The 25,324-nt window shown below is 48.2% G+C and overlaps 1 protein-coding gene across 4 annotated transcripts in view; it reads left to right on the top strand.

Moving 5' to 3' along the window:
• BOC (BOC cell adhesion associated, oncogene regulated) overlaps positions 1 to 25,324 on the top strand; it is a 79,320-nt gene that overhangs the window by 35,997 nt on the left and 17,999 nt on the right. For 3 of the 4 annotated variants that reach the window (XM_077118368.1, XM_077118369.1, XM_077118370.1), the window contains 7 exons: positions 1,133 to 1,314; positions 1,999 to 2,277; positions 17,368 to 17,514; positions 19,280 to 19,423; positions 20,870 to 21,163; positions 21,539 to 21,811; positions 23,361 to 23,659. In XM_077118368.1, coding sequence (XP_076974483.1) covers positions 1,218 to 1,314; positions 1,999 to 2,277; positions 17,368 to 17,514; positions 19,280 to 19,423; positions 20,870 to 21,163; positions 21,539 to 21,811; positions 23,361 to 23,659 — 1,533 coding nt within the window. In that variant the 5' untranslated portion in view covers positions 1,133 to 1,217. Of the gene's footprint in view, positions 1 to 1,132; positions 1,315 to 1,998; positions 2,278 to 13,377; positions 13,716 to 17,367; positions 17,515 to 19,279; positions 19,424 to 20,869; positions 21,164 to 21,538; positions 21,812 to 23,360; positions 23,660 to 25,324 lie in introns of those variants that run through there. The other variant, XM_077118371.1, reaches the window with a different exon arrangement.

The following is a 25,324-nucleotide window of genomic DNA, read 5'->3' as shown; positions in this document are numbered from 1 at the left end:
CTAAAATGAGGCATATGCCCTGAGAGGTGAGGAGCCTTGGCTGATGTGTGACTTCTTTCTGTGTTTGTGCTTGGGGGAGCAGAGGTAAAGACAGCTGAGTGAGGATTGGGTTAGTTCCAGGAAAAGAAGTAAGTTGACCGGGATATAGGAATAGCGCTGGAGTGAGGAGAGGCCAAAGTAGATCATTAGCAAGGTGCTGAGACCTTCAGATTCATTCATTAGGAATAGCCCCTGAAAAGGAGATTCCATATGTTTTACTCACATGACAGTTCTGTCCCTAACAGTCTGCACTGTTGGCACAGCCGAGAACATCTGGCCTCCCGCCAGCAAAGGATAAAGATGATTTCTACCTCTCCAGCGTCATGCTGGGTGTTTGCTGCTCCGTACCCTGGACGTGGCTGCAGGTCTTGGCCCCACTGTGCCCTGTGCTGCTTGGTCCTTGTTGCTGTGAACCTCCTGGGCAAATCCGTAGCATTCTTACTGGAATAAAATTACCTTCTAGCTCAAGGGAAAGCGCTCAAGGGGACAATTTACAAAGCTTCCTTTAGACAGAAAATGGGGTGAGAGTTTCCCTGGCCTTCCAGCAGCATGAGCAAGTCTGTGCTTTGAATGTCACTAGCATGGAAGCTGGGGAATGAGAGACAAACCCAGGCCCCGTGACTATGGTGGGGACATTTCAGGCATTCTTACTATATTAGCTTCCCAAGGCTGCCATAAAGAAGTAGCACAAACTGAGTCGCCTAACAACAGAAACGTAATTCTCTCACAGTTCTGAGGCTAGAAGTCTAAAATAATCAAGATGTCTGAGGGCCATGCTCCCTCTGAGGTTCTGGGGAAGAATCTCCCCTGCCTCTCCAAGCTTCTGGTGGCTTCCAGCACTCCTGGCTGCTTCCCTCCAATTGCTGCCTCTGTCTTCACTCTGTGTCTCTTATGACCTTCTTATAAGGACACCAGTCATCATATTTAGGGTCTCCCTAGCCCAGCATGACCTCCTCTTCACTTCACTGATTACGTGCTCAAAGACCCAGTTTCCAGATAAGTTCGCATGCTGAGCGGGTGTAAAGTTTTGGGGACACTACTCCACCCAGTACGCTCACCGTGGCTATTTCTCTCTTTGTCTGTCTCACAACAGAGTGTTGCAGGAAACTGCAGTGTCTCCTAGAGTGTCGCACCTGGCTGATGGGACACTGACTTCGGACCCTCTGTAATAATACACCATGCTGCGTGGGATGACAACAATTCAGAGAGGAAAGAGGCCTGAGGTCACACTTGCCTGCCTCATCTTAGCCACAGCAGGCTGCTTTGCAGACTTGAGTGAGTGCTTTCCTTCCCTTTTTTAGCCTGCCCGGCTTGGAAGAACGTTGTGCCCCTAATGTAAAATGGAAGCATTAAGCATTCCGCAGTAACACTTTAAAAAGGCCTAGCTCTTCCTGGATTTCAAAGAACATTTCATTCCTATTAGTATCCAGGCACATGCTCAAGAATACAAAATGAGAAGTAATCACAACAGCATTATATTGACTGTATTTTAGTGTTTATTCTAAAGATATTTCACAGTAATAATAATAATTATTATTATTGTCTTTTATTGAGCACCATTATATAAGACATGGCAGGCAATTTACACACACTGTTTCTAAGCCTCAAAATAACCCTGTGAGGCAAGTATAATTAGCCCCATTTATAGATAAAAAAACTGAAACTCAAGAAGGCAAATGTCACACGGCTCAGGAGTAGTGGACCTGGGATTCAGACTGGAATCTGTCCAATGCCAAGCCTAAGATGTCACCTTTGCATCACACTGACACGCCCCTCTTACTTTCCAGAAACAAGGACAGGTTGGGAAAAGGGTCAAGGGCAGTGGAGTTATTCAGAGAACAAGCGAATCATCTGCAGTGCTCAGGCCTGGAAGGGCGCCCAGTGATGAGCTTCTGATAAATCCAGCTCTTGGTTTCTTGGAACTGTCAGCTCATTTCTGCATCCCTGTACTTCCTACAGATGAGGTTCCTCAGGTCACTGTCCAGCCTGTTTCTACCGTCCAGAAGCCTGGAGGGACGGTGATCCTGGGCTGCGTGGTAGAGCCCCCAGGAATGAACATCACCTGGCGCCTGAACGGCAAGGAGTTGAATGGCTCAGACGACGCTCTGGGGATTCTTATCACCCGTGGGACACTCGTCATCATGGCCCTCAACAACCACACTGTGGGACGGTACCAGTGTGTGGCCCGGATGCCTGCAGGGGCTGTGGCAAGTGTGCCAGCCACTGTGACGCTAGCTAGTGAGTGCTGCTCTCCTTCCTTCACCCCTCTGCTGTGGGTGCAATCTCTCTTTCTCTCTGCATCTCTCTTACTTCCCAACATCATTACCCTTGTCATTAGCCTTACTATAAAAAGTGCCATGGCAGCTGAAATTTCAAATCAGATAATAGTAGCTGCCCAAAAATCCCACTGGCAGAGGGACCATTGTACTATTGGGAAGCTTCATTCTGAATAGGGGCAATGCCTGGAATTTCTTAGAGCGCGAAGTGGTCACCGCTTTTGACAAGGATGAACTACTTCTGGAAGCCCCTGAGCTGGGCCGTACCATGCCCTTCTACTTGGTCACCCTCTGCTTATGCCAATGGCTCATCCATCTCCCTCCATCTCCCTCCCTCCATTCCCACAGTTGACCCTCAGAGCATTTACTCAGGCTATAGTGGTCTGGACAGAGCCTCCCTTTGATAGTTTCTCAGCTGCTAAAACAAATACCATACGATGAGTTGGCTTAAAAAAAGGAACTTTATCAACCCATGGTTTTGAGGCTAGGAGAAGTCCAAAATCAAGGGGTCAGGAAGGTGATGCTTTCTCCCCAAAGGCTGGCATTCTTGGGCTGGCTCCCGGCAATCCCTGGTCCTTGGATATTCTGTCACATGGAAATGCACATGGTGGCATCATCTCCTTTCTCTTTTGGATCCTGTTGACTTCCAGCTTCTGGAAGCTTTTCATGGCTTCTCCTTCTGTGTCAAATTTCCTTTGCTTATAAGGACTTTGGCTGTCTTGGATTAAGGCCCACCTGCATTCAGTGTTGGCACACCTTAACTAATAATATCTTCAAATTGGGTTCACAGTCACAGGACCAGGGGTTGGGACCTGAACATGCCTTTTGTGGGGTACTAGATTCAGTCACCAACACTCCACCATCCCAGATTCGCCCTCTTACTTTCTGTGAGGGTCAGACCTATTCCACATACCTGGCATTTGAATAGATATAATGAAAAGTGATAAAACAGAAAAGAGGGAGAGATAAGCTGAGTTTTGTCCAAGGAGGATGAAGAAGACTTCAGATTACCATTACACGTGATTCTCATCTGAGTCTACCATGTTCTAGGCACAGTACACACACTACCCGAATTTCTACCCATGACACATTTGGGAAAATGAGACTTTACCGATTAAATAAATTACTGAAGGCTGCAGCACTGCCTCAGCGCCCATTCTTATATGCTGAGCCTTTAGCCAGGAAATATTACAAGTGCCTTCGATTTGGCCCTTTTCGTGGAGCCCCATCTGTAAAGAATAAGAAAATGCTAAAAAGAATAGGCTACGTTAGTGGTCTTTGAAGTTAAACTTTGAGAAGATTTCCACAGTTTGCTCCCTCATGCCAGCAGTGACCTCTATCTCTGACGGTCCTGCTCTGGACTTCGATGCTCACTTTAAGATCCTTGTGGATGACGTGGTTCCAGGAGGTTGGCGCCTAATATTATGGGTCATTCCTAAGGCAGCAAACTTCTGAAATGCTTCTGTATCAAAGCCGACTGGGATCCCTGGGGTATGTGAGTCCTCGGAAGAAAGTGGTGAGAAATAGAGAAGAAGAAAAGACCCTTCCCTTCCCTCTGGTCCTCAGAGCCCTGGAGGGACTTCACTCCATGGGAGAATGGAGGCTGCAGGGAGTATCCTGTTTTCTTGGGAAACAGTCATGCAACCATCCTCTTTTCTTGGGGAGAAGGGCAGGGAGTGTCCCCAACTGTCTCCCCTGGAGTCTAAGCTGACCATGGGCTGTGTCTTGGAGGCCTCCTGACAGTGGGTGCCTCTTTTATTTGTGGCAGGGGCAGCACCCGTCTTGTGCCAAGGCCAGGCTTCCAGGGAGCAGGCTGTGAGTGCTCAGGGAGGGGGTAGGCTCTGGGAGGTCAGTGGGGCCCTTCCCTGCCAACTACGCATTTCAGGACCGGGCTCCAGGAGACATGGGTGAGGAAGGTGGGGAGGAGTAGGTGGGGGCTGGGCAGTCATCTCATTGGGGCAGAGCTACACTTCCTATCATCATCTTCCTCTTCTATTTTTTTAAATTGTCATAATTATATCATAGTACATACAGAATATACAAAATAATAATGTCTCTCCTAAACCCACCATCCTCATGCCCCTACCATTATCATTTTGGATTCTCCCCTTCCACTCTTTATCCATATTCATATTTTTACATTGCCGTAATGATACTCCTGAACATACAGTTTCTGTCCTTATTTCCTCCCCATGATATGGTATGATAAGCATTTTTCATTGGCCGTATGACCATGATTGTCTTTTTCTTTTTTATTGAGTATAAAATGCATAAAGTTTGCAAAGTGCACTAATCTTAAGTGAACAACCTGCTGCATTTTTCATATGTACTGTATGTATCCATCCACGTTCCCATCCCATTCCAGTAGGCTCTCTCATGCCCCTTCCTAGTTGATCCACACCACCCCTAGAGCACATTCATCATTATCAGTGGCCTTAGAACACCCCCTCCAGTGGCTTCAAAATGCACTGACACTGAACCCCTTTCCTATTGCTGGGCAATTAGGTCGCTTTCAGTTGTTCATTATTACAAAATGAGATGCGACTTTTAGCAGCATTTGTTTCTTTTAAGGGTAGCACGGCTCCTCTAGGGGGAAGATTGCATCTGCAAATGGTCAGCACGTGTGTCTATGGAGACTCAATTCAAGGAATACCATAACCATTCATTTGACCTAATTAGGAGCCAGGCTGAAACTTTATTTATTGTTTGGAGGAAAGGAGAGTTGGAGAGCAGACGATTTATTTTGGAGCCCTCTTTCTGCTTCAAGGTGTATCCATGTGAGGAGAGACAATTTATAGCCTTTATTAAAAAGAAAAATTCCTGGCTGCTTCTTTCTCTGGTGCTTGAAGGGATCTGCCCTTGGCAGTGAGGACAAAGGTTTGGGTTTGGTTGCTACCCAAGAAAGCACCGCGGAGGGCTTGTGCAGGAGCCGAGCTAGTCCTGTTTGAAAGCCAGAACTATTAGCTTGTCATTTAGACATGAATCAGACATGAATGTTTGGGCCTGACTAGAAGGATGGAGGAGTGCTGGGAAGACAGAAACCTGGCCACGTCAAGGAGAAGAGGGAGTCTGTGGAGTGGAATTGCTGCCTCCCAAACTTGGAGGCGGCAGTGGGGGAGGCAGGAAGGTGGGAGGGAGTGGAAGAAGGGGGTGCTGTCTTTGGGTTAATGCCATTGGGGGATTTGGCCTGGATTCAGCAGTTAGATTAAGTTTCCGAAAGCACATTCCTGAGCAGAATGGGGGCTGTGTTTTGCTGGCTGGCTGATGTACGAGGGAGGCTGAGCGGTAGATGGGATTACAGAAAGCATGGTCTGCATTTAGGGGAAAGGCAGGGCAGTGCTGTGTCTCTGCATACACAAGCACCCCCCCCACACACACACATACACACATCATTTAAGTCTTCTTTTCCTCTGGACCCTTCTGCATATGCTCAGAGTTCAACCTCAGACAAAGCAGTTGTGTTGGGTCTACCTTTCCTCATCTGACTCCTGGAGATCACTTGAAGCTTTAGATGTTGGGGACTGGGACTTGGCTTGAGGATTTAGGGGGTAGGGAGGAGCTTTCCTTGCCAAGATCTCTTTCACTCTGATGCTGGGGCCATTGGATCCACCGGGCCCTCACCCCTATATGGCGGTGACATCAGCTACTGATATGGATCGGAAGCTGAGACCTCCACTGGACACCTCATCTGTGTTCTTCCAGCTTCTTCTCCAGGTTGTCCTGGCTATGTGGATAACCGCCGTCTGCACTCTGTGGAGCCTCCCATCACATTCTCCCCTGTGAACATTTTTTTTTTCTATTCAATCTTAATTTTTTTTTTTTTTTGGTAAGTCTCTCTCTTGCTATCAGTGCCTCTCTTCAGACCACCTCATCTAATTCTTGCTTTTTGAAGTGTGTTTTGACTTTGACTTCCTTTCTTCCCCTTCCTTTGACCTTTCTTTTCACAGACTTGGCATCAGGGAGGGCAACCACACTAGGTGGCTCACAGGTGCCCAACCACCAGCAGACACCGGCAACTCAACACAGCACGCTTTCTTACTGGGCCCTGATTTGGCCTCAGAATTGTTCTCAACAAAGCATGGCATGTAGGCAGGACCAGGCCACCAGAACCGGCATACAAATTTGAAATCAAATAATCTACCATTCAAATAAATTCCTACTTAGTTCTTTATTTTTAACTTTTTTCTATTTTTTAATTATTTAATTCTCCCAACTATCTAATAATAAATAAAATAAGAAATAAAAATAGGGTAGGAATTTTTGTTCTCAAGCTGATGCAACATCTTCAGTTGGTGCTGGTATAGTTGGGAATGGATCTGTAACCCCATCGAAAAGCCTTTGAGCACTAACACCTGTATTATTCTCTCCCCCTGGCTTCAGAGATTGGAAGACAGGCAGCAGTTTAAATGGGGAAGCCCTCTCTATGACTCTGTGACTTTGGGGAAAATCTGAAAGTTACCAACGGCTTTTGTTACCAACATTTGACATTTGAGTAAAGTGAAGAGCTTAACTAGCATAGTGGTAAAAGCAAGAAACTATTAAAAAAAAGTCATGGGTTTAAGTCTTTGTTCTGCCACTTAACAATTACATGACTTTGGGCAAGTTACTTAATCTTTCAGATTGCCAAAACTGTGAAATGAGCACGATAATAATTACATCACCAACCTCATGGGGTTTTTGAGAATCAAATATGATATTACAAGAGAGTCATATTTTGAAGCATTTTATAACTTGCAGACTTTCTTCATTCACTCATTTGATATACAGGCATGTGTGGAATGTGTCCTTGCACTAGGTTCTCTGTACTGTTCACCTCCCTTCCCGGAGCAGCTCTTAGGGTGACTGTGTCCAGGGAGAGGCAAAGCTTCCAATCAGAGCCAGAGCCAAGAGAGAGGGCTGACTGGTTAGGAAGAGCCAACTACCCCATTTCCTATGACTTCCTTAGCTCCTTTTTTCTGTGTATTCTCCAGCACAGAATCCCACCCTCACAGCCACCTTCAGTGGCAACCCCCAGTGCCACCGCATTGTATGTTGTTAGTGCGGCCCACAGAGCTGCCCATTTTTACTTCCATTGCTTCACTGCTGCCCTTTCTTCCATCCAGGCAGTGTTGGTTTACGGCCGGCAGGATGGGCTGACGCTGGCCCTTGGCACAGTGGATTTCACAAATGGAAGCCACGTCTTAGCATTGCTCAACTCCGCTAGCTGTGATTCCCATCAGACACCTCATTAAGGTCTTCCAGGCATGGAGCCTGAACTAATATGGGCAGTTAAGGAGCATTGGAAAAATTTCTTCTTTAAAATATTACTAGCTTCCTTTAGCTACCATCTACCTCAAATACACCATCTGCCTGGGGTAGTTTAAGAATATGTCTCTTTGGAGGGACGTGAAGAAACTAGATTCTCTTTAAGTCCAACACGAAGAGTCATTATTGGTGCCTTTAGACCTAAATTGTTTCTACACTGCCGGTGCAATTATTGTTACTTAATTGTTATGGAGCCATAAACTCCACGCATTCCTCTGGCACTTTTAGCTTTTGGCCTTGAATGAAGCTGCACAATTGGAAAACTACAGACACAGACACCCTGACACCCTGGCCCCTCCCAGGATGCCCCTCCCGAGGTTATAGGAACAGCTTTATGAAGTCTCTTGCCTTTGCCCAGGCCTGTTGTTAGGGATTGCTTTGGCCACAGGCATCTCAGAGCGGAAATCTTAGTTCATTTTTGACAATTTCACCAGGGCCTTCATTTTTAAACTCCAGTTTCCCCCTAATCTTGATCTTTCGTTTAAATTTATATCTCTCTGGGTCTTGATTTTTTTTACTTTAAAAAGTTTATATTTTGTATTATATGCTCTTATAATCCACCTCAAATCTTCTGTGAAATAGAAGAGTAGAGAGGGAGGGAGGAGAAAAAGGCAAGCGATAAATAAATAAAAATTATTTACCTTTCATTTCCAATTTCACTACAGTGTTCTTTCCAGAATAAATTTTCTTACCACAATTTATAAGCCAGCCTCTTTAATTTAGTTTCTTTCTCAGTACTTTACCACTTAATAGTGTGTTTGTTCTATCATTAAAGACTTCTGTTAAATAAGACAAAGCCAGGATTTGTCTCACTTGGGAAATAGCAGACCATCCGCTCTCCCACTCAGAGTTCTATATTTGGATGTTTTGGAGGTTGGTGCCCTGAGAACTGGGGAGTGCTAAGAATTCCCAGCAGAGCACAGCAAGACCTTGTCCCTGTCACTGACCATCTCAGTCTAGTAAAAAGGTACACTGCATTAAGCCTTTAGCCATAAAACAGATCAGACCCATGAGCTGCCTGATAGAGAGGCAAACAGATTTTAATGAACGCTCAAAGGGTAGCAGTGATTCCTTTCAATTTCAGGGGATTAAAGAAGACTCAGAAACTGAGCCTTGAAGACCAAGTGAAACAACTTTATCTCTGATTCTTTTGAGTTCTCACATACCCTGTTCTCAGACCTGCAAAAGCTAAATTCACCTGTCAGCCCTGCATGCTTTGACCTACTCCCACTGCACCCTCAGGGTGGCTCAGAGGCTTGGGATTTCCATAGTGAGTTCAGTCAACTTCTCAATGCAGCCACCAGGTGATTATTTCTCTCTTTCTACAGCCATCCCATTCCCTATTGCTCCCATTTCTAACTGGTTCTTACCTCTTTTTCCATTTGGGGATGAATATTTTCTGATTACAAAAGGAAACTGAATGCTTTTTCCAGCTTTACCCTCCTCCCCTCAGTCTGGTTCAGTCAGCCAGTGACTCCCTGACAAAACAAGAAGGCACTGTTGGTGCCACATTGGGAAAACATTTGTGTGTTGGCTTGGGCTTCTCAGTGAGTCCTGTATAAGCCCTTTGCTTTGGGGATGAAGGTGTAGCAGTAGGAAGATGAGTTGAGGGAGGAAAGAAAACACAGGTGGCTTCCTTGGCTTCCCCACGAGAGGAATGGAGTCTGCAGCTAAAAGCTGGGCCTAAAGATATTTACTAGGCTGGTTGTGAGTCTGCCTCTGCCCTTGAGAGAGAGACAGAGCCACATAGGGGCATATAATTGGAAGAGAAAAACTAGTTTCTAGCTTGAAATTTAGCTGTTTTATGCCATAAATTAAGTATGCTTTATTTTGTTATTTTGGCAAGAAAATTATTCTTAGACTCAAAAGATGCTAAACAATGCAAATATCTAAAGAAGTGATGAATAAGGAATATCTCAGAGCTTTAGACCAAAGTCACATTAACCCCTTTGTCTACCAGATTTGTGTAGAGGGATGGGCAGAAACTCATGCCTCAGAAGGATTTTTCCTGACATTCTGGTAAAATTTTGAAGGTGGCATTGATGGCACTAATCCCATACAGATGTGTGTGGTAAACTCTGCTCAGGGCATCTTGTCAGCAAAGGTCAACTCTAAACATCAAGGGTCCCCATTCCATATTTAGCAGTGGTCAGTATTGACCAAACCAAGACCTCAAGTCTGTGGTGAAGCTTCTACTAAGGAAACGCTTGGGACCCTCCCCCCTCCCCTACCCAGCGCCTCTCTCCTCCTCAGTCAATGCTTTGCACACATAGTCACATACTTATGCAAAAACCTAGGTCCGTTTTCTAAGGTAAGAGAAAAGGAGAGACAGAATGTTTTAAGCAGGTGCCAGCTATAGGTTTAGTGAGCCAAAAGAGACTTCGAGGAACCTTTGCATGGGAAGATAAGGGAATGATTGACTAGCTGACTTGAAATCATTGGAATCCTTTAAGGAACTTGATACAAGATGGCCCCTTTCAAATGAAAACAAGAAAAAACAAGAGAGTAAATGAATCCCTTGGCTGCCCCCCCCCCCCCTTTTTTCTTTGCTTGTGGAACAGTTGAGGGATTATTTCTACTTTGACTTTGTTTTTAGATTTCCATCCATTTTAGGAATCTGGTCAGAATCCTGGAAGCTACAGAATGGCGAGTCTTCCCTGAAAATGAGATAAAGTAGTCACATCACACAAAGGACTTAATACTTAATTACTAATACTTAATAACTTAATCAGTTAATACTTAAAAAATTGTAAGCAAAAGGAAAAAAAAAACTCTCTGAGCAGAAACAGCGTTTTGTTTTTTTTCTCTAGGGAAAGTTATGCTTCATTTTAAGTGATTGTGCACCTCTTTCACTTAAAAGCATTTGGTGAGTCCAGGGACCACAGCATAACAGTCACACCTGGTCTGATGCTTACGGCCCAGCTCTCCGCCCCACTTGCCATCAGTTTTCCTCACATCACTCACTCTAACCCTCTCCTGGCATGGCCTCTGCCTGGAGAGCAGAACCTGGCAACATCCATCTCTGCGTCCACAGTGCTTTACGTGGGGGCTGGTACACAGTAGACCCTCGTGGGATATCCAGAAAGAGGAAGAGTCCCAGATAAGGAGAGTTTGAAATCTAGAAGATCAAAAAGGGTATACAGAAGTTGTACAAAGATTTCTTCCCCAGATTCTGATAACTTAAAAGTTTTAGGATAATAAATCAGAAAAGCTGAAGCAGGAATTCAGGATATGAACAGGTTGAAGGTACCAATCTATTAAAGAAGGTTTTAGAAAAATTGACAGATGTCAGAAACAACGTCCATTTAAAGGTAACTGAGATGTTCAGAGGACCCTTTGGAGGGAGATGATAGTAAATGTGGTAGCTCCAGTTCCCTCCAGATGCCTCAGAGATGCTGAGTGGATGGGCTCAGTAGCCAAGACTGCTGATGGGAGCATGCAGTTCCGGGGAAGAGGGTCCCACTGCCTGGGGGCAGGGTCACATCCTCAGGATAAGAACTACACTGAACTGTTCCTTTCCGTTCTCCTGATGAGCACCTGGGCCTTCGTTTTCCCTCCTCGCGCTCTTCCTTTGCAGCCTGCCATCCCTGCCAAAGCCTGTGCCAGGATCCAGCTTTGGCTCTGATGAGTCCAGACCACCAGGATTCACATTAATTTTCCTAGTGCTAAGTTTATAGTTTATATTTGGTTGTGATGTGGATTGCTGGCAAGTAAATCCTTTTTTCCCTTCTTCTCTCTTTCTTCAGTGTATTTTTTCAAACAATTTCATTCCTTCCTCCAGTCCAAAAGAAACTTCCCAGTTCTGCTAACCAGCCCTACCTCATAGCACTGAAGTCAGATAAATGAGGATCTTCTGTGTTCACTTGGCTGCTAGGCTCAGTAGAGACACAGCTCCCATCCTTACTTGTCACAGTTCTTATCTTTTATGTCTTTATATATATATATATAATTTGATTGTTTCAAGCCAAGAAATTCTGGAGTATAAGACCAATTTATTGCAAATTATTTCATGACATGGCAAAATAGGCTCTATTCTTTCTTCCTTTCTCTTACACGCCTGCCTTTTATGCCCTACATCCTCTCTTGCCCACCTTAGTTTTCTCCCTCCTTTATTTATTTTGATTTTATGCCTTCATCCTCAATCTCGTTCATCTCTACCCCAGTTTTGGCTCTCTCCCACTGGTCAAGACTGAGTACAAACCCTAGATCTCAACTCAGAGAACAAGACACAGATTTAACAACTCCTGTGTTTGGCCTCTGCAAGCATTTTTTTTCCCCCTCCCATGGAAACTGTTTTTGTTTGAAGAGAGAGAGTATACCTTGCCTTCCTCAGGAAGTATATTGGAGAACATTTGTGTCATGTTTCCATGGCTGCCATTTTTGTAATTGGACAGCCAGAAAAAAATCCCAAAGAAAGCAAATGTATTTATGCACTCTTGCAGGCTGCTAACGGAGGAACAGTACTCACTCTGTCAGCCCCCTTTCCAGAAGTTTCTCTGTAGGTTACAGTGACCTGACAGGCTAAAATTCTGGAGGAGCTGGTGGGGACCACACCTGGGGACATGCTCTTGTGAATTATCTCTTGCCTCCTGTGTTGTTTTCATCTGCCCTCTCTATTTGATGAGAAGTCCCCTGAGGTTAGCAGCTAGGCTGCATTCTTCTTTGTATCTTCTGCAGTGCCTGGCATTGTAGGCAGAATCGTGCTGTGCCTGACTGGCTGAGTGAATGAACAAGCATGCCTGGAGGGATGATACTGTGCAAACACTGACTGCAGAATATGTTGGTTTTGCCCAGCCCTGTGGGATACAGTTAGGTTTGGCTTCCATGGTGTGGGTGTCAGAGCTGCAGACTAGGAAAGATTTGGTCACTACCCAGAACACGTGGCCTCTGAGACAGTCGCTCGCCCACAGTAAACACTGTCCACTCACCAGGCGCCAGGCTCTTTGGCCTCATGGAAGCCCCATCAGGCTCCAGCATCTACTCTGCTTCTGTAGTTTGCCCACATCCTTAGCAGATGAGCACTGTGGTTTTGCATTTGCAGAGCACGTTAGTTGGGAGGACTAAACCTAGAGTCATGCCAGCCACAGTTCCTCAGGCAACGTGAGGTAGATTGCGCTGTTGTGAGTCTTTGCCCATCAGTGAAGCATTTGGGGGCGCAGGAGAGGCCTGTATTGCCAGAGGTCATGCAGGGAGACACTGTCAAGTACCTTCCACTTCCTCAGACTCCAAATCCAAGTCCATCTGTACAGCAGTGAGCCACAGGCTCTGCCAGAGAAGGCTGTTATTAGCGTTACCTGCCCTGCACCTTTGCTGTCTTTAAAAAAGGGGCTGAGATGCAGGAATGGCCATGAGGCCAGCATGCCGCTGAGTAGCACTCCATTAGGGTGGATCCTTTCCGTGGGGTTTTAACATTAGTCGTAGTCCCAGCAAGTTGCCACGGGGACAAGATGAGGATGAAGTGAATCTATAAAAACAAACTGCCCACGTTGCGTCTTGCCCCTCGCCTCCCTCACCGTCTTTGTGAGAGTGCCTGCATGTCTTTGTACATGTGGACCTAATACACTTTCTGTCTGCTTACTCAAAAAAAAGGCACTCAAGATAAAATATAGCTGTTGTTTCACATATGATGGGTGATGGCAGCTACCCCCACGTGCCTCAAAAAGTCATCTGTTTTCCTCCTTTGTTCCTGTGGCCAAGTGGATGTGTGCCCAATGGACGGAGGTGGCACAGTACACAACACGTGTCTTGTGTTTGAACAGATCGGTTGTAATCTGCGTATCCAGGGAACCCATGGATGTGATATAAGAGAATATACATCGTCCCTTAAGAAACTGAGGCTCCTAGAAGGAAGAAGTGGGGCAGAGTTCTGTATGGAACCTAAATAAAGCAGAAAGCACTTTCTCAGAAAGCACTAAGTTCCGTGACAAGAAAGGAAGATGGGTAAACTCACAGATGGCCTCAGAGACCAGGGCTTCTGACCTGCTGAGAGTTGAGAAACAAGAGATGGCCTGTTGGCATTTGATTAATGCGGACGAGTTAATAAAGTAGCAGGAAGAACACACAAAGAGAGGATGCAGAAAAGGGACATGAGGGAAGGTAAGAGGATTAAAGCTGCATAAACATTCTTCTGATGGGTTTCTCAAGCGCACACCAGCCTACAGGCAAGGGCAGGTGTCCTGGCAAACCATTTCCTTGTGAAACCTGATCCATCGCGCTGCAGCTGAGGTCTGCTAACTCCATTTGTAATTGAAGGGCCTGCTCCTTATTCCCAGGGAGGCAGGCTCAGCAGCGCAGGGAGTTAGTTGGCCCGGAAAACCACTCTACAGACAAAGGGGCCTGGGAACAGGCTGCTTCCCTTCATATGCGGCCAACTAGATCTCCTCTCTGCCTCTGCCTCTGATGGCTGATTAGGCTGTTATTGATCATGAAGCTTCCATCCCTCCTTGGCCTCCTTCCTGCTCAAAAAAACCAAAGAAAAACCACTAGAAGCAGGGGTGCTCCGATTTTCAGAGCATTCCTCACTTCATTACTGTGCTTTGATCCCTCAGTGCAACTCAAGTTCTGCTCCAGCAGCCAAATTAGGAGTGTTTGTCTAGTGAAGCAACAGCTAAGACATAAGCTTAGGAGGCACAGGGAGGGGACAGGGCCAAGGACAAAACTGCTGCTTATTGGTTTTAAAGCCAGGAAGACTCGCCTGCCAGTGGGCCCTTGTGAGGACCAAGGCTGGGGTGCACTTGGTACTGCCCACACAGGCTGCCGCACACATGTTGGCGTCAGAACAGAGGGGGACTGTCTGGCTGGCTGGCTAACTGGTGCCCAGCTTTGTGCCTCCCCCACTGCACAGCCTTCTGCATCAAACTGAGCAATTGTCGAAAGGTGAAGGAGCCTAGAGGAGCTTAAGGGAGGCATCGTGTTTTCTAGCATTGGGTTAGTGCAATCAGTGGGTGCTGGGAGGAGCCTGTACCTGGATAATCCCTCAATTACAGAGGGGCTGGAGCCCCGGGCTGCTGAGATAGCGATGGCATTCTCATGCCAGATTTGTTTCAGTTGCTCACAACTTTCTCACAAAATGATCTGCCAGGTTTAAGTATATTCTTGCTTGAGGCAGATTTCCTTGGAATGAGGCAAAGAAAAGAAGAGAGCGAGAGAGTAGTTTTCGACTTACTAGACCATGGAAGAAAATGCCTCTCAGTGACTGAAGAATTTTCCAGATGCCCCTGAGCATTCAATCACTCACAGCTCACTTTGTGGGGAGCCTCCTGACTTGGCAGGTACGGCACACACTATTCTGAGGAGGATTAGGGCCTCTGCATTTCTGAAGTGCATTGACATTCAAAAACAAAGTTACCAATATTTAGTTAGAACACGCTGAGAACAGGCAATCCACCCTTTCCCACAGTTCAATTCTACCTCCTCTCTGACAGGAAACCAGTGTCCTGGCCAGGAGGCTTAGCCAGCACTGGCTGCATAATTTGTAGGGTCCAGCACAGAATGCCTATGCAGTTCTTTGCTTAAGAATTATTAAGAATTTCAAAACAGCAACAACAGAGAATTAAACCAAGCACAAGGTCCTTCTAAGCACTGGACTCTGTAGACTGTAGTCACATACCATGAAGCCTTCCAAGCCATCACTCAGCAAGAATTTAGAGAGCATTTGCTGTACCCTGAATATTGTCCAGTGGGGCTTGAGATTGGGGAGTGGGGTAAAAAGCCATAAGCGTCCCACCAGGAATTTATAATTTTGTAGGATCAGGTATCATACATACAAAATTAAATGATGAGAAAACGATTTAAAAGTCCAAGACACCCAACACCCACCCAAAGGAGGGACCACGTGAGCCATCTCACTTTGACTCATGGGTATCACTTGTTCAGCCTAGATGATGAAATACAGCCAGAGAAGATCTGAAGTGGGCAGTGGGTCATTGTTTTTACCATGCCACTCCATCAATGTATTTCCTACTCCACATTCGTTAGACCTATTTCACACCTTTCCTTTGACCCAAGAAGAAACCTCTCGAGAAATGTATTTTCACGATAGCTTCCATTGGCTGTGCTTAATTAAAATGTCCATAGAACATTTGTTGTACTAGGTCCTTGTTTTTGAACTTACAACGTAGACCAGACTCAACTAGGGAATTTAAGTTCATAGGCAACATGAATGGACACTTTATATCCTGACTTGTAGAGTACTGCTGTCATGATATTCATTCATTCCACATTTACTGAGCTTCTACTTGGGCCAGACCTTGGATTCAGTTCAGGGGAGACATATATGAGTAAGACTTGGTTTCTATCCCTAAAGGGCTCACAGTCTAGTATTGTAGTCAAAGGGACAACGATCTTTTCATAGAAATGAAACAGCTTTCCAGCCCTGGGTAGGCGTGAGGATAGGCTTCTGGAGAGTTCCATTAAATGGGAGACATCCTGACCTTGCTGAGTGCCTTGATCACCAGGCTCTCCTGTAGTGACAGTAGTTTATTTTTGGTAATTGCCTCTTGTCTTCCATGCGAAACCTGATTCCCATCTGCTCCTCTTGCCTTCTCCCGGGTCTCCAGTGGAAACAACAACACAGGCAGGTGGAGTCTTGCAGTGGAATTGCAATAAGCTCTTCCGATGGTATCGGCTCTTGGTAGATGAGCTGAACTTGGTGTGGTCAGGGTTCATAGAAGGGGCCTCAGGGCTTTTTTAGTACCTTTATTCAGAAAGCACCTGAAGCATCTGGCTAAAATAGTTCATCTCTCTTGTTCTCCATTAGTTTTATTTCCTCAAAGTAAATTCAGCCACAATCCTGAAAACCAAACTTGGAATGTGGTTTTGTTGTACAAATGGGCCCTGTTTTGTTCAGCAACATCAGTAATTTGGCTCATACAAAGAGAGTTTTGTTGTTTGAACTGTTGGATTGTTTGGGAAACATTCCATTTTTGTTCCGGATGGATCTCCATCTTCTCCCACTTTAGTTCTAGTCTCCCCACCACTGAGGCAAGTCGGAAGACATAGACATGCTGCTGCCAGAGACTGTAGCTTGTTGTCAGGAGCTCAGCTCCCCACATTCTATTGCCATTAAGCCACAGGGGGTGCTGCCTTTTGGCCCAGGAGACCTTGGCCCTAGAAACTCTTTACAGCCTCTATGGATCCATCCCCTTTCCCCCACCTCCACTAGATTAGCCATGACATTGAGGGTGGCTCCTGGGTGGCAGGAACCTTCTGGTCATAACCACGGCTGACAATTGAGCAAACCGTCAGGTACTGTTCACTTTGGACGTCTGAGAAGAAGTTGGAAAGTTTCTGATTAAACTGGAGAAAGGACATCGGCTTTCTCTCTCTTTGGTCCCTTTGTCATCAGAAACTTTAGCTAAGCCTCTGGACAGCTGTGCCAGCACGTGTGACCCCATTTCCAGCCAAGTTGAATCAGGCTGATGAGCACAGCCAACTCCACCCCATGTCTCATGGGATAGGAAAGGCTGGTCTGTGTCAGGGGAAGCTCTAGATGGAATTCTCTACCTTCACTATGCCAGCTAATATATGACAAAATGAGCCTGCATGGAAGGAAGAGGGCCATACAGTCCATCCTGTAAACTTCTTTAGATAAATAAGAGGCTGGAGGAAAGACTTGGACCACCCCTTGGCAGCCTCCAGTGTGTGAGCTTCTGCAGCCTTTTTTTGGTACTTAAGATTCATTAGCACCAGCCTAGCCTGAAATGTCACATTGTCCCTCTCCTCATCTGAGCTCCCCTTCTCTCCCCAGACCTCCAGGACTTCAAGTTAGATGTGCAGCATGTGATTGAAGTGGATGAGGGGAACACAGCTGTCATTGCCTGCCACCTGCCAGAGAGCCACCCAAAAGCCCAGGTCCGATATAGTGTCAAACAAGAGTGGCTGGAGGCCTCCAGAGGTGAGTGAGTGGGAATAGGACCCAGAGGCTGAGGCTGGCCCCTGATGGTTTCCTACCCAGCAAAACTGTCACCTGCTGCTACCGCTATAAACTCAATAATAGCCCATTCCTTATGTTGGTCAGCTGTCTTCTATCTTGATAAGTAGCTTTGCAGGATCCCAAAGGGGTTTCTCTCCATTATGGAGGACTCAGCCCCACTATAAGGAATTGTTTCATCCTTTGAGGTTCTGGAAGATGTTGCCGCAGAAAGGCTGCCTGACCAACCTGGCCATTTCTGGAGCTTTGGGGAGCCCCAGTGGGAATGGAACATTTTCCTGCATGGCAGAGCAATTTTGTAGTGGACTTTACTTTTTTTCTTCTCCCCATTTTCCTGGTGATACAGCCCCCCTCAGCTGTCATAGCATCTGCTACTTCCTTTCTGGTCTGCAGTGAGCACGACAGGGAGTTCAAGGGATCTAAGCTTTTGGTCCACAGAGTACTGGTGGGAGGGGGTTGTGTAAGACAGAGTCAGCTTCTTCCACAAGTGACCCAGCCCTTGAAGCCAAATAGACTCTTCTGTCCTAGAACCCACTGCTAAAAATGTAAACCTTTCACAGTATTTTAAAATATTTTTTGTTAACTTTTTCTGATATGAAAGGTTTATGTATGTGTTCATTATGGAAAATTTAGAAAAGACACCAAACTATTCTTTGAAAAGGTAAAATCCCTGATCCTGGCACTTAGTAATAGCTGGAGATGCAGAGGAAGAGAGAAGTAACCCTTCCTGGCCCCAGCAGAAACCTGGCAGCGGGCCCCTGGGAGGGCTTTCCCCGCTTCGTCTGGCACTTGCCTGAGCAGGGCACACCTGGGGCGGCCCAGCAGTAGCAGGCACCCGTTCAGTGGGTCAGCTCTGCGGGCACACCACAGCTCCCAAGGTCTGCCTCCAGCTCAGAGCAGGTGGCCAGTGCTTTGCCTACCAGGTAGCTGATAGGCACACCAGTCACCGGGGGGTCCAGACGCTGGGAATCTGCCTCCAGTTTAAAGAACCTGAACATACTGTGGGGGCATCACCCCATGGCACCCCTGGGCCAGCAGCAAAACCTAGGGAGCCAGTGCTACAGAGGGAAGGATTTTGGTGGCATTCATAGAAAGGAGGCTATCGTATTCCTCTCCACAAACAGAAATTCCATAGTAAGGGTGGCTCAGAACTGTGACTATGACTTGACAGCAAGTTCCACAGTCAATTCCCTCCTCCCTGGTTTGCAGGAATGATCATCCCATTTCCCATGTGTGTAGCCTGAGTCCTTCAATCCTTACAGTGGCTCTGAGACATTTGCTATATTGCTTTACAAATGAGGAAATGGGATCGAGAGGTTATTTAACATGCCCGTGGTCACATACTGCCCAGCAACTCCAGAGCTGGAGCCAGGTCTGGCTGATACCAAATCCTGCTTTCTTTTCACTAGCCCAGCAACCTTGGAAGCAGAAAATTTTCTTCCAGAGACCTGTATTCTGACAGTCAGCAGTTAGCCTGTTAGTTACCTGGTCGGTTGGTTAATTTCTCTCCCTGCTGGTTCTGTCTCTCTCAGTTCAAGGTTTCATGGGGAGGATAACATTTTAGGTTTGGGCTGGTTGGTACTCAGGTGTGCACCTGCCCCTGCCTCCTGCCCCACCTGTCCTCCCCTGTCTTCCTCTCCTTTGTGGCTCACGCTGACGGGGGGCTGCTGCACACGGTGTTCTGGGCCCATGCTCATCTCCTGTTGCCCTCGCCCTGCCCTTTCCACAGATAACTACCTGATCATGCCATCGGGGAACCTCCAGATTGTGAACGCTAGCCAGGAGGACGAGGGCATGTACAAGTGTGCGGCCTACAACCCTGTTACCCAGGAAGTGAAAACCTCTGGCTCCAGCGATAGGCTGCGCGTGCGCCGTAAGGGCCAGCACCCTCTTCCTGGCTGAGGGTCCCCGCTGCTGGAGGGGCCAGCACGGCAGGGAAGGGAGGTGGGAGCCTGGGGATGCCACCATCAAAGCACCAAGGACTGCTGTTCTCCAGGGGGTTGTTATGGGGCTCGGGCCAGTGCAGGGGGTGGCATCCCTCAGGACGGAGGCTGGGCGCTCTCCCCTCTGGCCAGCCAAGTGCCAGCCTCTCACAGCACATGGCCCTGTGGCGTGGTTCAGGCTGGTGTGTGCTTGCATAGTGGGGGCCATTCCCTGCCTCCTGAGACATTTCCTTCACTGAATTACTTTGAGCAGGGAATCGGGATGAGTGCACTGGGGCAGAAGGGTCTCAAGCTCAGCAGCTGACACAGCGTATCTATAGAAAAGAGGATGGCACATTGGTACACGAGTGTGAGGCCCTGGGCTGCCCATTTTTCCCTGTCCAAGGCCTAGCTGGGCCCACATTGTCTGGACTGCTGAGGAGAGCCCTTTACTGCCTTCTAGTGCAAGTTCATGGTAGCCTTCAAAGCTCCCCTGTCCTTTCTGAGCACCTAGTCGGGCTCTTTGCATCTTCAGTGCAGTCATGTCTAACCTGAAGTTAGTTTACTGTTAGCACCAGAGGCAGATTTGCTGTGAAGCTAGTGAAGCTAAACTTCCCTCACTTGCCCTGGCTCCTCCTGAGGCCCTAGGCCTACTTTTGCATTTGTAGCTTTGTATTCTTCTTTTTAAAGAGGGCTTCCCAAACTAAGTTCAAGTCCTGTAAAACCTCATCTGCCCCCTGGCTCCACATAAAATGAAAAATCTCACACAGTCGGCTAGTCCTTGAGAGTCCCAGATGAGGTAGCATGTTGTAAGACCAAGATGCTCTTCAGTACATTGCAAAAAGATCACTGCTTCCTCAGCTGAGCATCAGAGAAGGTTGCTTTGCATTTGAGCTCAAGCAATATGAGAAATGAGTATCTTTAGGTTCTAGGCCCCACTCAGCTCAGATAGATGTTCACAGTGGGGACACTGGGAAACCGAGACCCATGGGGTGTCCTAGCTTGTCCTCGCTTTCAGAGTTGCACTTACTGAAGGCAGGCAGGAAAAATCACCTGCACCATTTAAATTGTTCCTCTCTCTCTTTCCACCCCCCTCATCTTTCTCACTTAGTCAAGACACAACGTTGAACACACATATGTTAAGTGTGTTGATGATGCTGCTCCACTGTATTATCCCATATATTAATCATTAAGCAATCTGCAGAAGAAAATCCTTGTTTCAGAGAAGGCAGGCAAGGCCCAGGGGAATTACATAACGTGCTCCACTTCATGTGGACAGCAGGCCTCGGGAGGGCTGTTTGATGGTGAATCCAGGCTCTCTAGGCCTGCCTGCCGGGGACTCTGCGCGCTGTCCTTCTCCCACATGCTGGCTTTCACTCCCTTGTGGCCCCACCCAGGCTCCACCGCAGAGGCTGCCCGCATCATCTACCCCCCGGAGGCCCAGACCATCATCGTCACCAAAGGTCAGGGGCTCATCCTGGAGTGTGTGGCCAGTGGGATCCCGCCCCCGCGGGTCACCTGGGCCAAAGACGGCTCCAGCGTTGCGGGCTACAACAAGACGCGCTTCTTGCTGAGCAACCTCCTCATCGACGCCGCCAGCGAGGAGGACTCGGGGACCTACCGCTGCATGGCCGACAACGGGGTGGGGGAGCCCGGGGCAGCCGTCATCCTCTACCACGTCCAGGTGTTCGGTGAGCGGCTCCTGCAGGGCCCCGCCTGCTCTTCGGCCTTCTCTTAGTGCCCCGTGGCCTTTGTGGAGGCTCAGAGGGGATTAGTCCTTATGACTGTCGCATGCTGAGTGAGTGGTAGCAGAACACAGAAAGGGCCCAAAGGTCTTTGGGTCCCAGGGGTGATGGCATAGCATCCAGGAAGCCCTCTTTATTCCGTTTCCTGTCATCACTCCGATGGAGGAGACATGGGACCTCTCCTTACCTCCAACCCTTCCATTAGGAGATACCAAAAGCCCAGGGGAAGGGGGGAGCTGATCCCTGTCTGCAGTCCCCTCCCCGGCCTGCCCTGACTCGGGAAGACTCGGCCCTCCTCACCCCTGCTCTGGCTTCCCACAGAACCCCCCGAGGTCACCATGGAGCTGTCCCAGCTGGTCATCCCGTGGGGCCAGAGCGCCAAGCTTACCTGCGAGGTGCGCGGGAACCCTCCGCCCTCGGTGCTGTGGCTGAGGAACGCAGCGCCCCTGGCCTCCAGCCCGCGCCTCCGGCTGTCCCCCAAGGCCCTGCGGGTGCTGAGCGCGGGGCCTGAGGACGAAGGCGTCTACCAGTGCATGGCAGAGAACGAAGTCGGGAGTGCCCAGGCCGTGGTGCAGCTGAGGACCGCCCGGCCGGGTGAGTATAGCCCGCATGCTGAGACCCCGGCTGGGCAGTCGCACAGGCCTCCTCTCCAGGGAAACCGAACTCAGACCCCAGTAGATAAAAGAGATGAAAGTAGTTATTTTAATTTGAAATGTACCTTAACTTATTAATACATACAAAGTGCAAATTTTTACTAAGGAAAATAAACCATTAACTACTATATATAGTAGTTATATATAGTAGTTTTAAATTTTTTTAATGGGTTTTGTAGAATCTGTGGATTTCTAGGGTTCCATAGTATGAGAACCACTACTCTAGACCAAAGAACAGGAAACCCATCCTTCTCAACTTGATTCAATTTCAGTTGACATCCGTAACTATCAAGCAGTCACCACATGCCCAGCACTGGGCTGGGTAATATGGAGAATGCAGAGAAACATGACCAGATCCCTGTTTTCAAAACCTTTCTTATGGAGGCAATAAAACCAAGGAACCAATTTGAGAAAATACAACAATGTGTAATAAAATGCTGAATCAACATGACCAGATTCCAACATCCTATGATGTGGGAGGTTAGGGAAAGGAGAGGCTGGTGTTGGCAGAGTCCATGGAAGCTTCCTGAAGGAAGTGCTGCCTCTCCTCACCACACAGATTCTCAGAGGGGATTCACAGACTTCATGTCTCACATTTCTACATCACTTCAGTGGTGTAGGAAAAGCTGTGTGCTGTACCAAGGTCTTAAGCTCCTGCAGTGAAGGGACATACCTCCATCTCCAGTCTCAACACGAAAAGGGAGGTGCTAGGGTCTTGCACTTCAGGAGCAAGTTGAGATCGTTCCCTCAAGACACACCTAGTGTGTCTTGCCTGCTGCCCTCTGAGCTACAGTGAGAAGCCTGGACATGCAGCCAGGCCACCTCCCCTCCTGGAAGAGCAGGAGCATGCCTCTTCTTCCTCCAGAACCTGGTTGCATGTCAGATGGGCTGATGGTCACCTCACCTCCTGAACTTGAGCTCTTCTTGCCTGTCTTAGTTTGCTAGGGATGTCATTAAAAAGTACCACAAACTGGATGACTTAAAACCATGTATTCTCTCACCAGCCTGGAGACCAGATGTCTGAAATCAAGGTGTCAGCTGGGCTTTATCTGAAGCCTGTAGAGGAGAAGCCTTCCTTGGCTCTCCTGGCTTCTGGCACTTGCCAGCAGTCCTTGGCATTCCTTGGCTTGTGTGTGCATCACTGCCGTCCCTGCCTTTGTCTTCACACGACTTTCCTCCCCGTGTCTCTTCTCCCCTGCTTCTATGACATGGCTCATATTGGATTAAGGGCTCACCCTACTCCAGCGGGACCTCTTCTTAACGAATTTCATCTGCAGTGACCCTAGTTCCAAAAAAGGTCACCTTCAGGTACCAGTGGTTAGGACTTCAGCATATTTGGGAGAAACAATTCAACCCCTAACACTTGCCAGCAGCAGGTCTTCTCTGGGACTTCTTTGGCTGCTTTCTCCCTCAGGGCAGTAGCTCAGCAGGCAAACCCGGGTGACTCACCGGCCTCTTCCTTCCCTTGTCTTCCCTGCTTGGTCCTCCAGGCACAACCCCAAGGCCAGGGCTGGATGCTCAGCCGGACCCTGCCTGGCCCCCCACGCCACCTTCCAGACCCAGCAGCCCTGAGCAGGTGCTGAAGGGACGCACGGGACCCCCGACACCAGCGCAGCCCGCCTCCCCGCAGTGCCCGGGAGAGAAGGGGCAGGTGGCTCCCGCGGAGGCCCCGGTCATCCTCAGCTCGCCCAGGACGTCCAAGACCGACTCGTACGAGCTGGTGTGGCGGCCGCGGCACGAGGGCGGGAGCCGGGCCCCGATCCTCCGCTACGTGGTGAAGCACCGCAAGGTATGATCCCCGGCGTTGCACCGCCCTCCTCTCTGCGCGGCGGTTGGAGGTTGCTCTGCCTCCCGCCATCCCCCCCAGACCAATATGTCCCTTCCCAGGTGCATTCCCACTGCCTCCCAGGAAGCTGGCTGGGAGATCCGTTCGACCCCGACAGATCCCATGTGGATCTGATGGGGAAAATGCCTCTCGAGTGCCTTCAGGCCCCAGAAGCTACCACCACCAGCCTCCAGGTGGGGAGGAGAGATGAGTGCTATCCCTTTGCTAACCGTCATCCCGCCTCGCCTCTTTCCCCATCGTTTGCTGTCGGTGCCGTTTTGTTCGCTTAACCAAAGCATGTTCTGGAAGATACATACCTGTGGGAGCTCTGGTACAGCTGAAGCCAGGAAAATAAAGGCAAATATTTGTGAACAAGTGTTTTCTCTATAAAATACCCCCTCAGTCCTCAGGCTTCATCATGATTTGGGTTTGACAAGCAGGTATTTGAGCTAAAAGCACATCGCGTTATTCAGGTTGCAGCTGTTTCTGCTTGGCAGAAGGAATTCTGTCCCCGTGTGCATTTCGGGAGCCGTCAGAGCTGCAGGGGCCGGGACTGGGACTCTGGCTGGAACAGGACTAGGAGCCTGAGCCAAGCCAGCCCCACTCTCTTGGACATGGCACCCGGTGAGGCAGAACCGGGAAGCCAGCTGCTGCCCTCCTTCAAGACTGCACTCTTATCTGTTGCTGCCCTGCGGGGGATGGGGACATTTCCCTTTAAGAAAGTCTCCTTGAAAACATTCTCCTTTATCCCAAGTACATGCCCTTTTCTTTCGAAGGCCCCTAAGTCAGTAGGAAATTATTGTTCTTAAATGGATTTTTTCTTAAATTACTTAAGTAACATAGCCTGTATCACAGAATGTTGAGTTTTATTGTGCCTTTATATTCTCCTCACTTAGAAAGGTGCTGCGTGTCCTCGGTAGGAAATGTGGAAAATATGTAAATGTGGAACTGAAAGTGTTTATCTACTTTTCTCCCCCCTCCCCCACACCACCCCATCCTCTGCCAAAAAATACAAAACAAAACAAACAAACATAAACACCCTGCATGGTGGAAAGTGTTACTTTGGACCCTGGTGGCCTTTCTCGTTCTGTGCTTTTCCTTTACACGCTCCCTAGGGTTTGACCCTGGAATTGTCGAGGGACGCACCTAAGCACCTAAGCGGATAGTCTCCTCCACAAATTGCCCCCCTGCTGCCTCCCGGGCAGGGGCGAGCAGGGGCCCATTTCTCATTAACCCTCAGCCCGCTGGCCTCTTCACGGACAGCCGGCAAAGGGGATGAATGGGTTTTAAACAAAAAGCCGCATTGTTCAGCACAGGCTATGGGGCAGCGCTGGCAGTAATCCTTATCTTCCCGTGTAACTGGACACCTCCATCGGAGCTGTACACAAAGATTGGGGCAGGCCAAATGTCCTCAGTCCCCAGGAGACAAGATCCAGTGTGATAGCAAGAATAATATTTTTCAGGCCAATAGGTGGCCACAAAACTGCCTCACCACGAGGCAGGCTGGCAAAGGCCAGGCCGCGGTCATCCGGAAATGCCAAGCTGCTGCTGCATTCAGCCTCCCAGTGTGTGTGACAGTGACTAATGGCCCTTCCATTGCTTATTTTCGTTGCTGGGCCCAGTGGAAGT

This window comes from Tamandua tetradactyla, chromosome 10 (assembly GCF_023851605.1).
Source record: "Tamandua tetradactyla isolate mTamTet1 chromosome 10, mTamTet1.pri, whole genome shotgun sequence".
NCBI lineage: Eukaryota > Metazoa > Chordata > Mammalia > Pilosa > Myrmecophagidae > Tamandua > Tamandua tetradactyla.
Note: the sequence above shows the minus strand (reverse complement) of the source record. Positions and strands in the feature narration are given on the sequence as shown.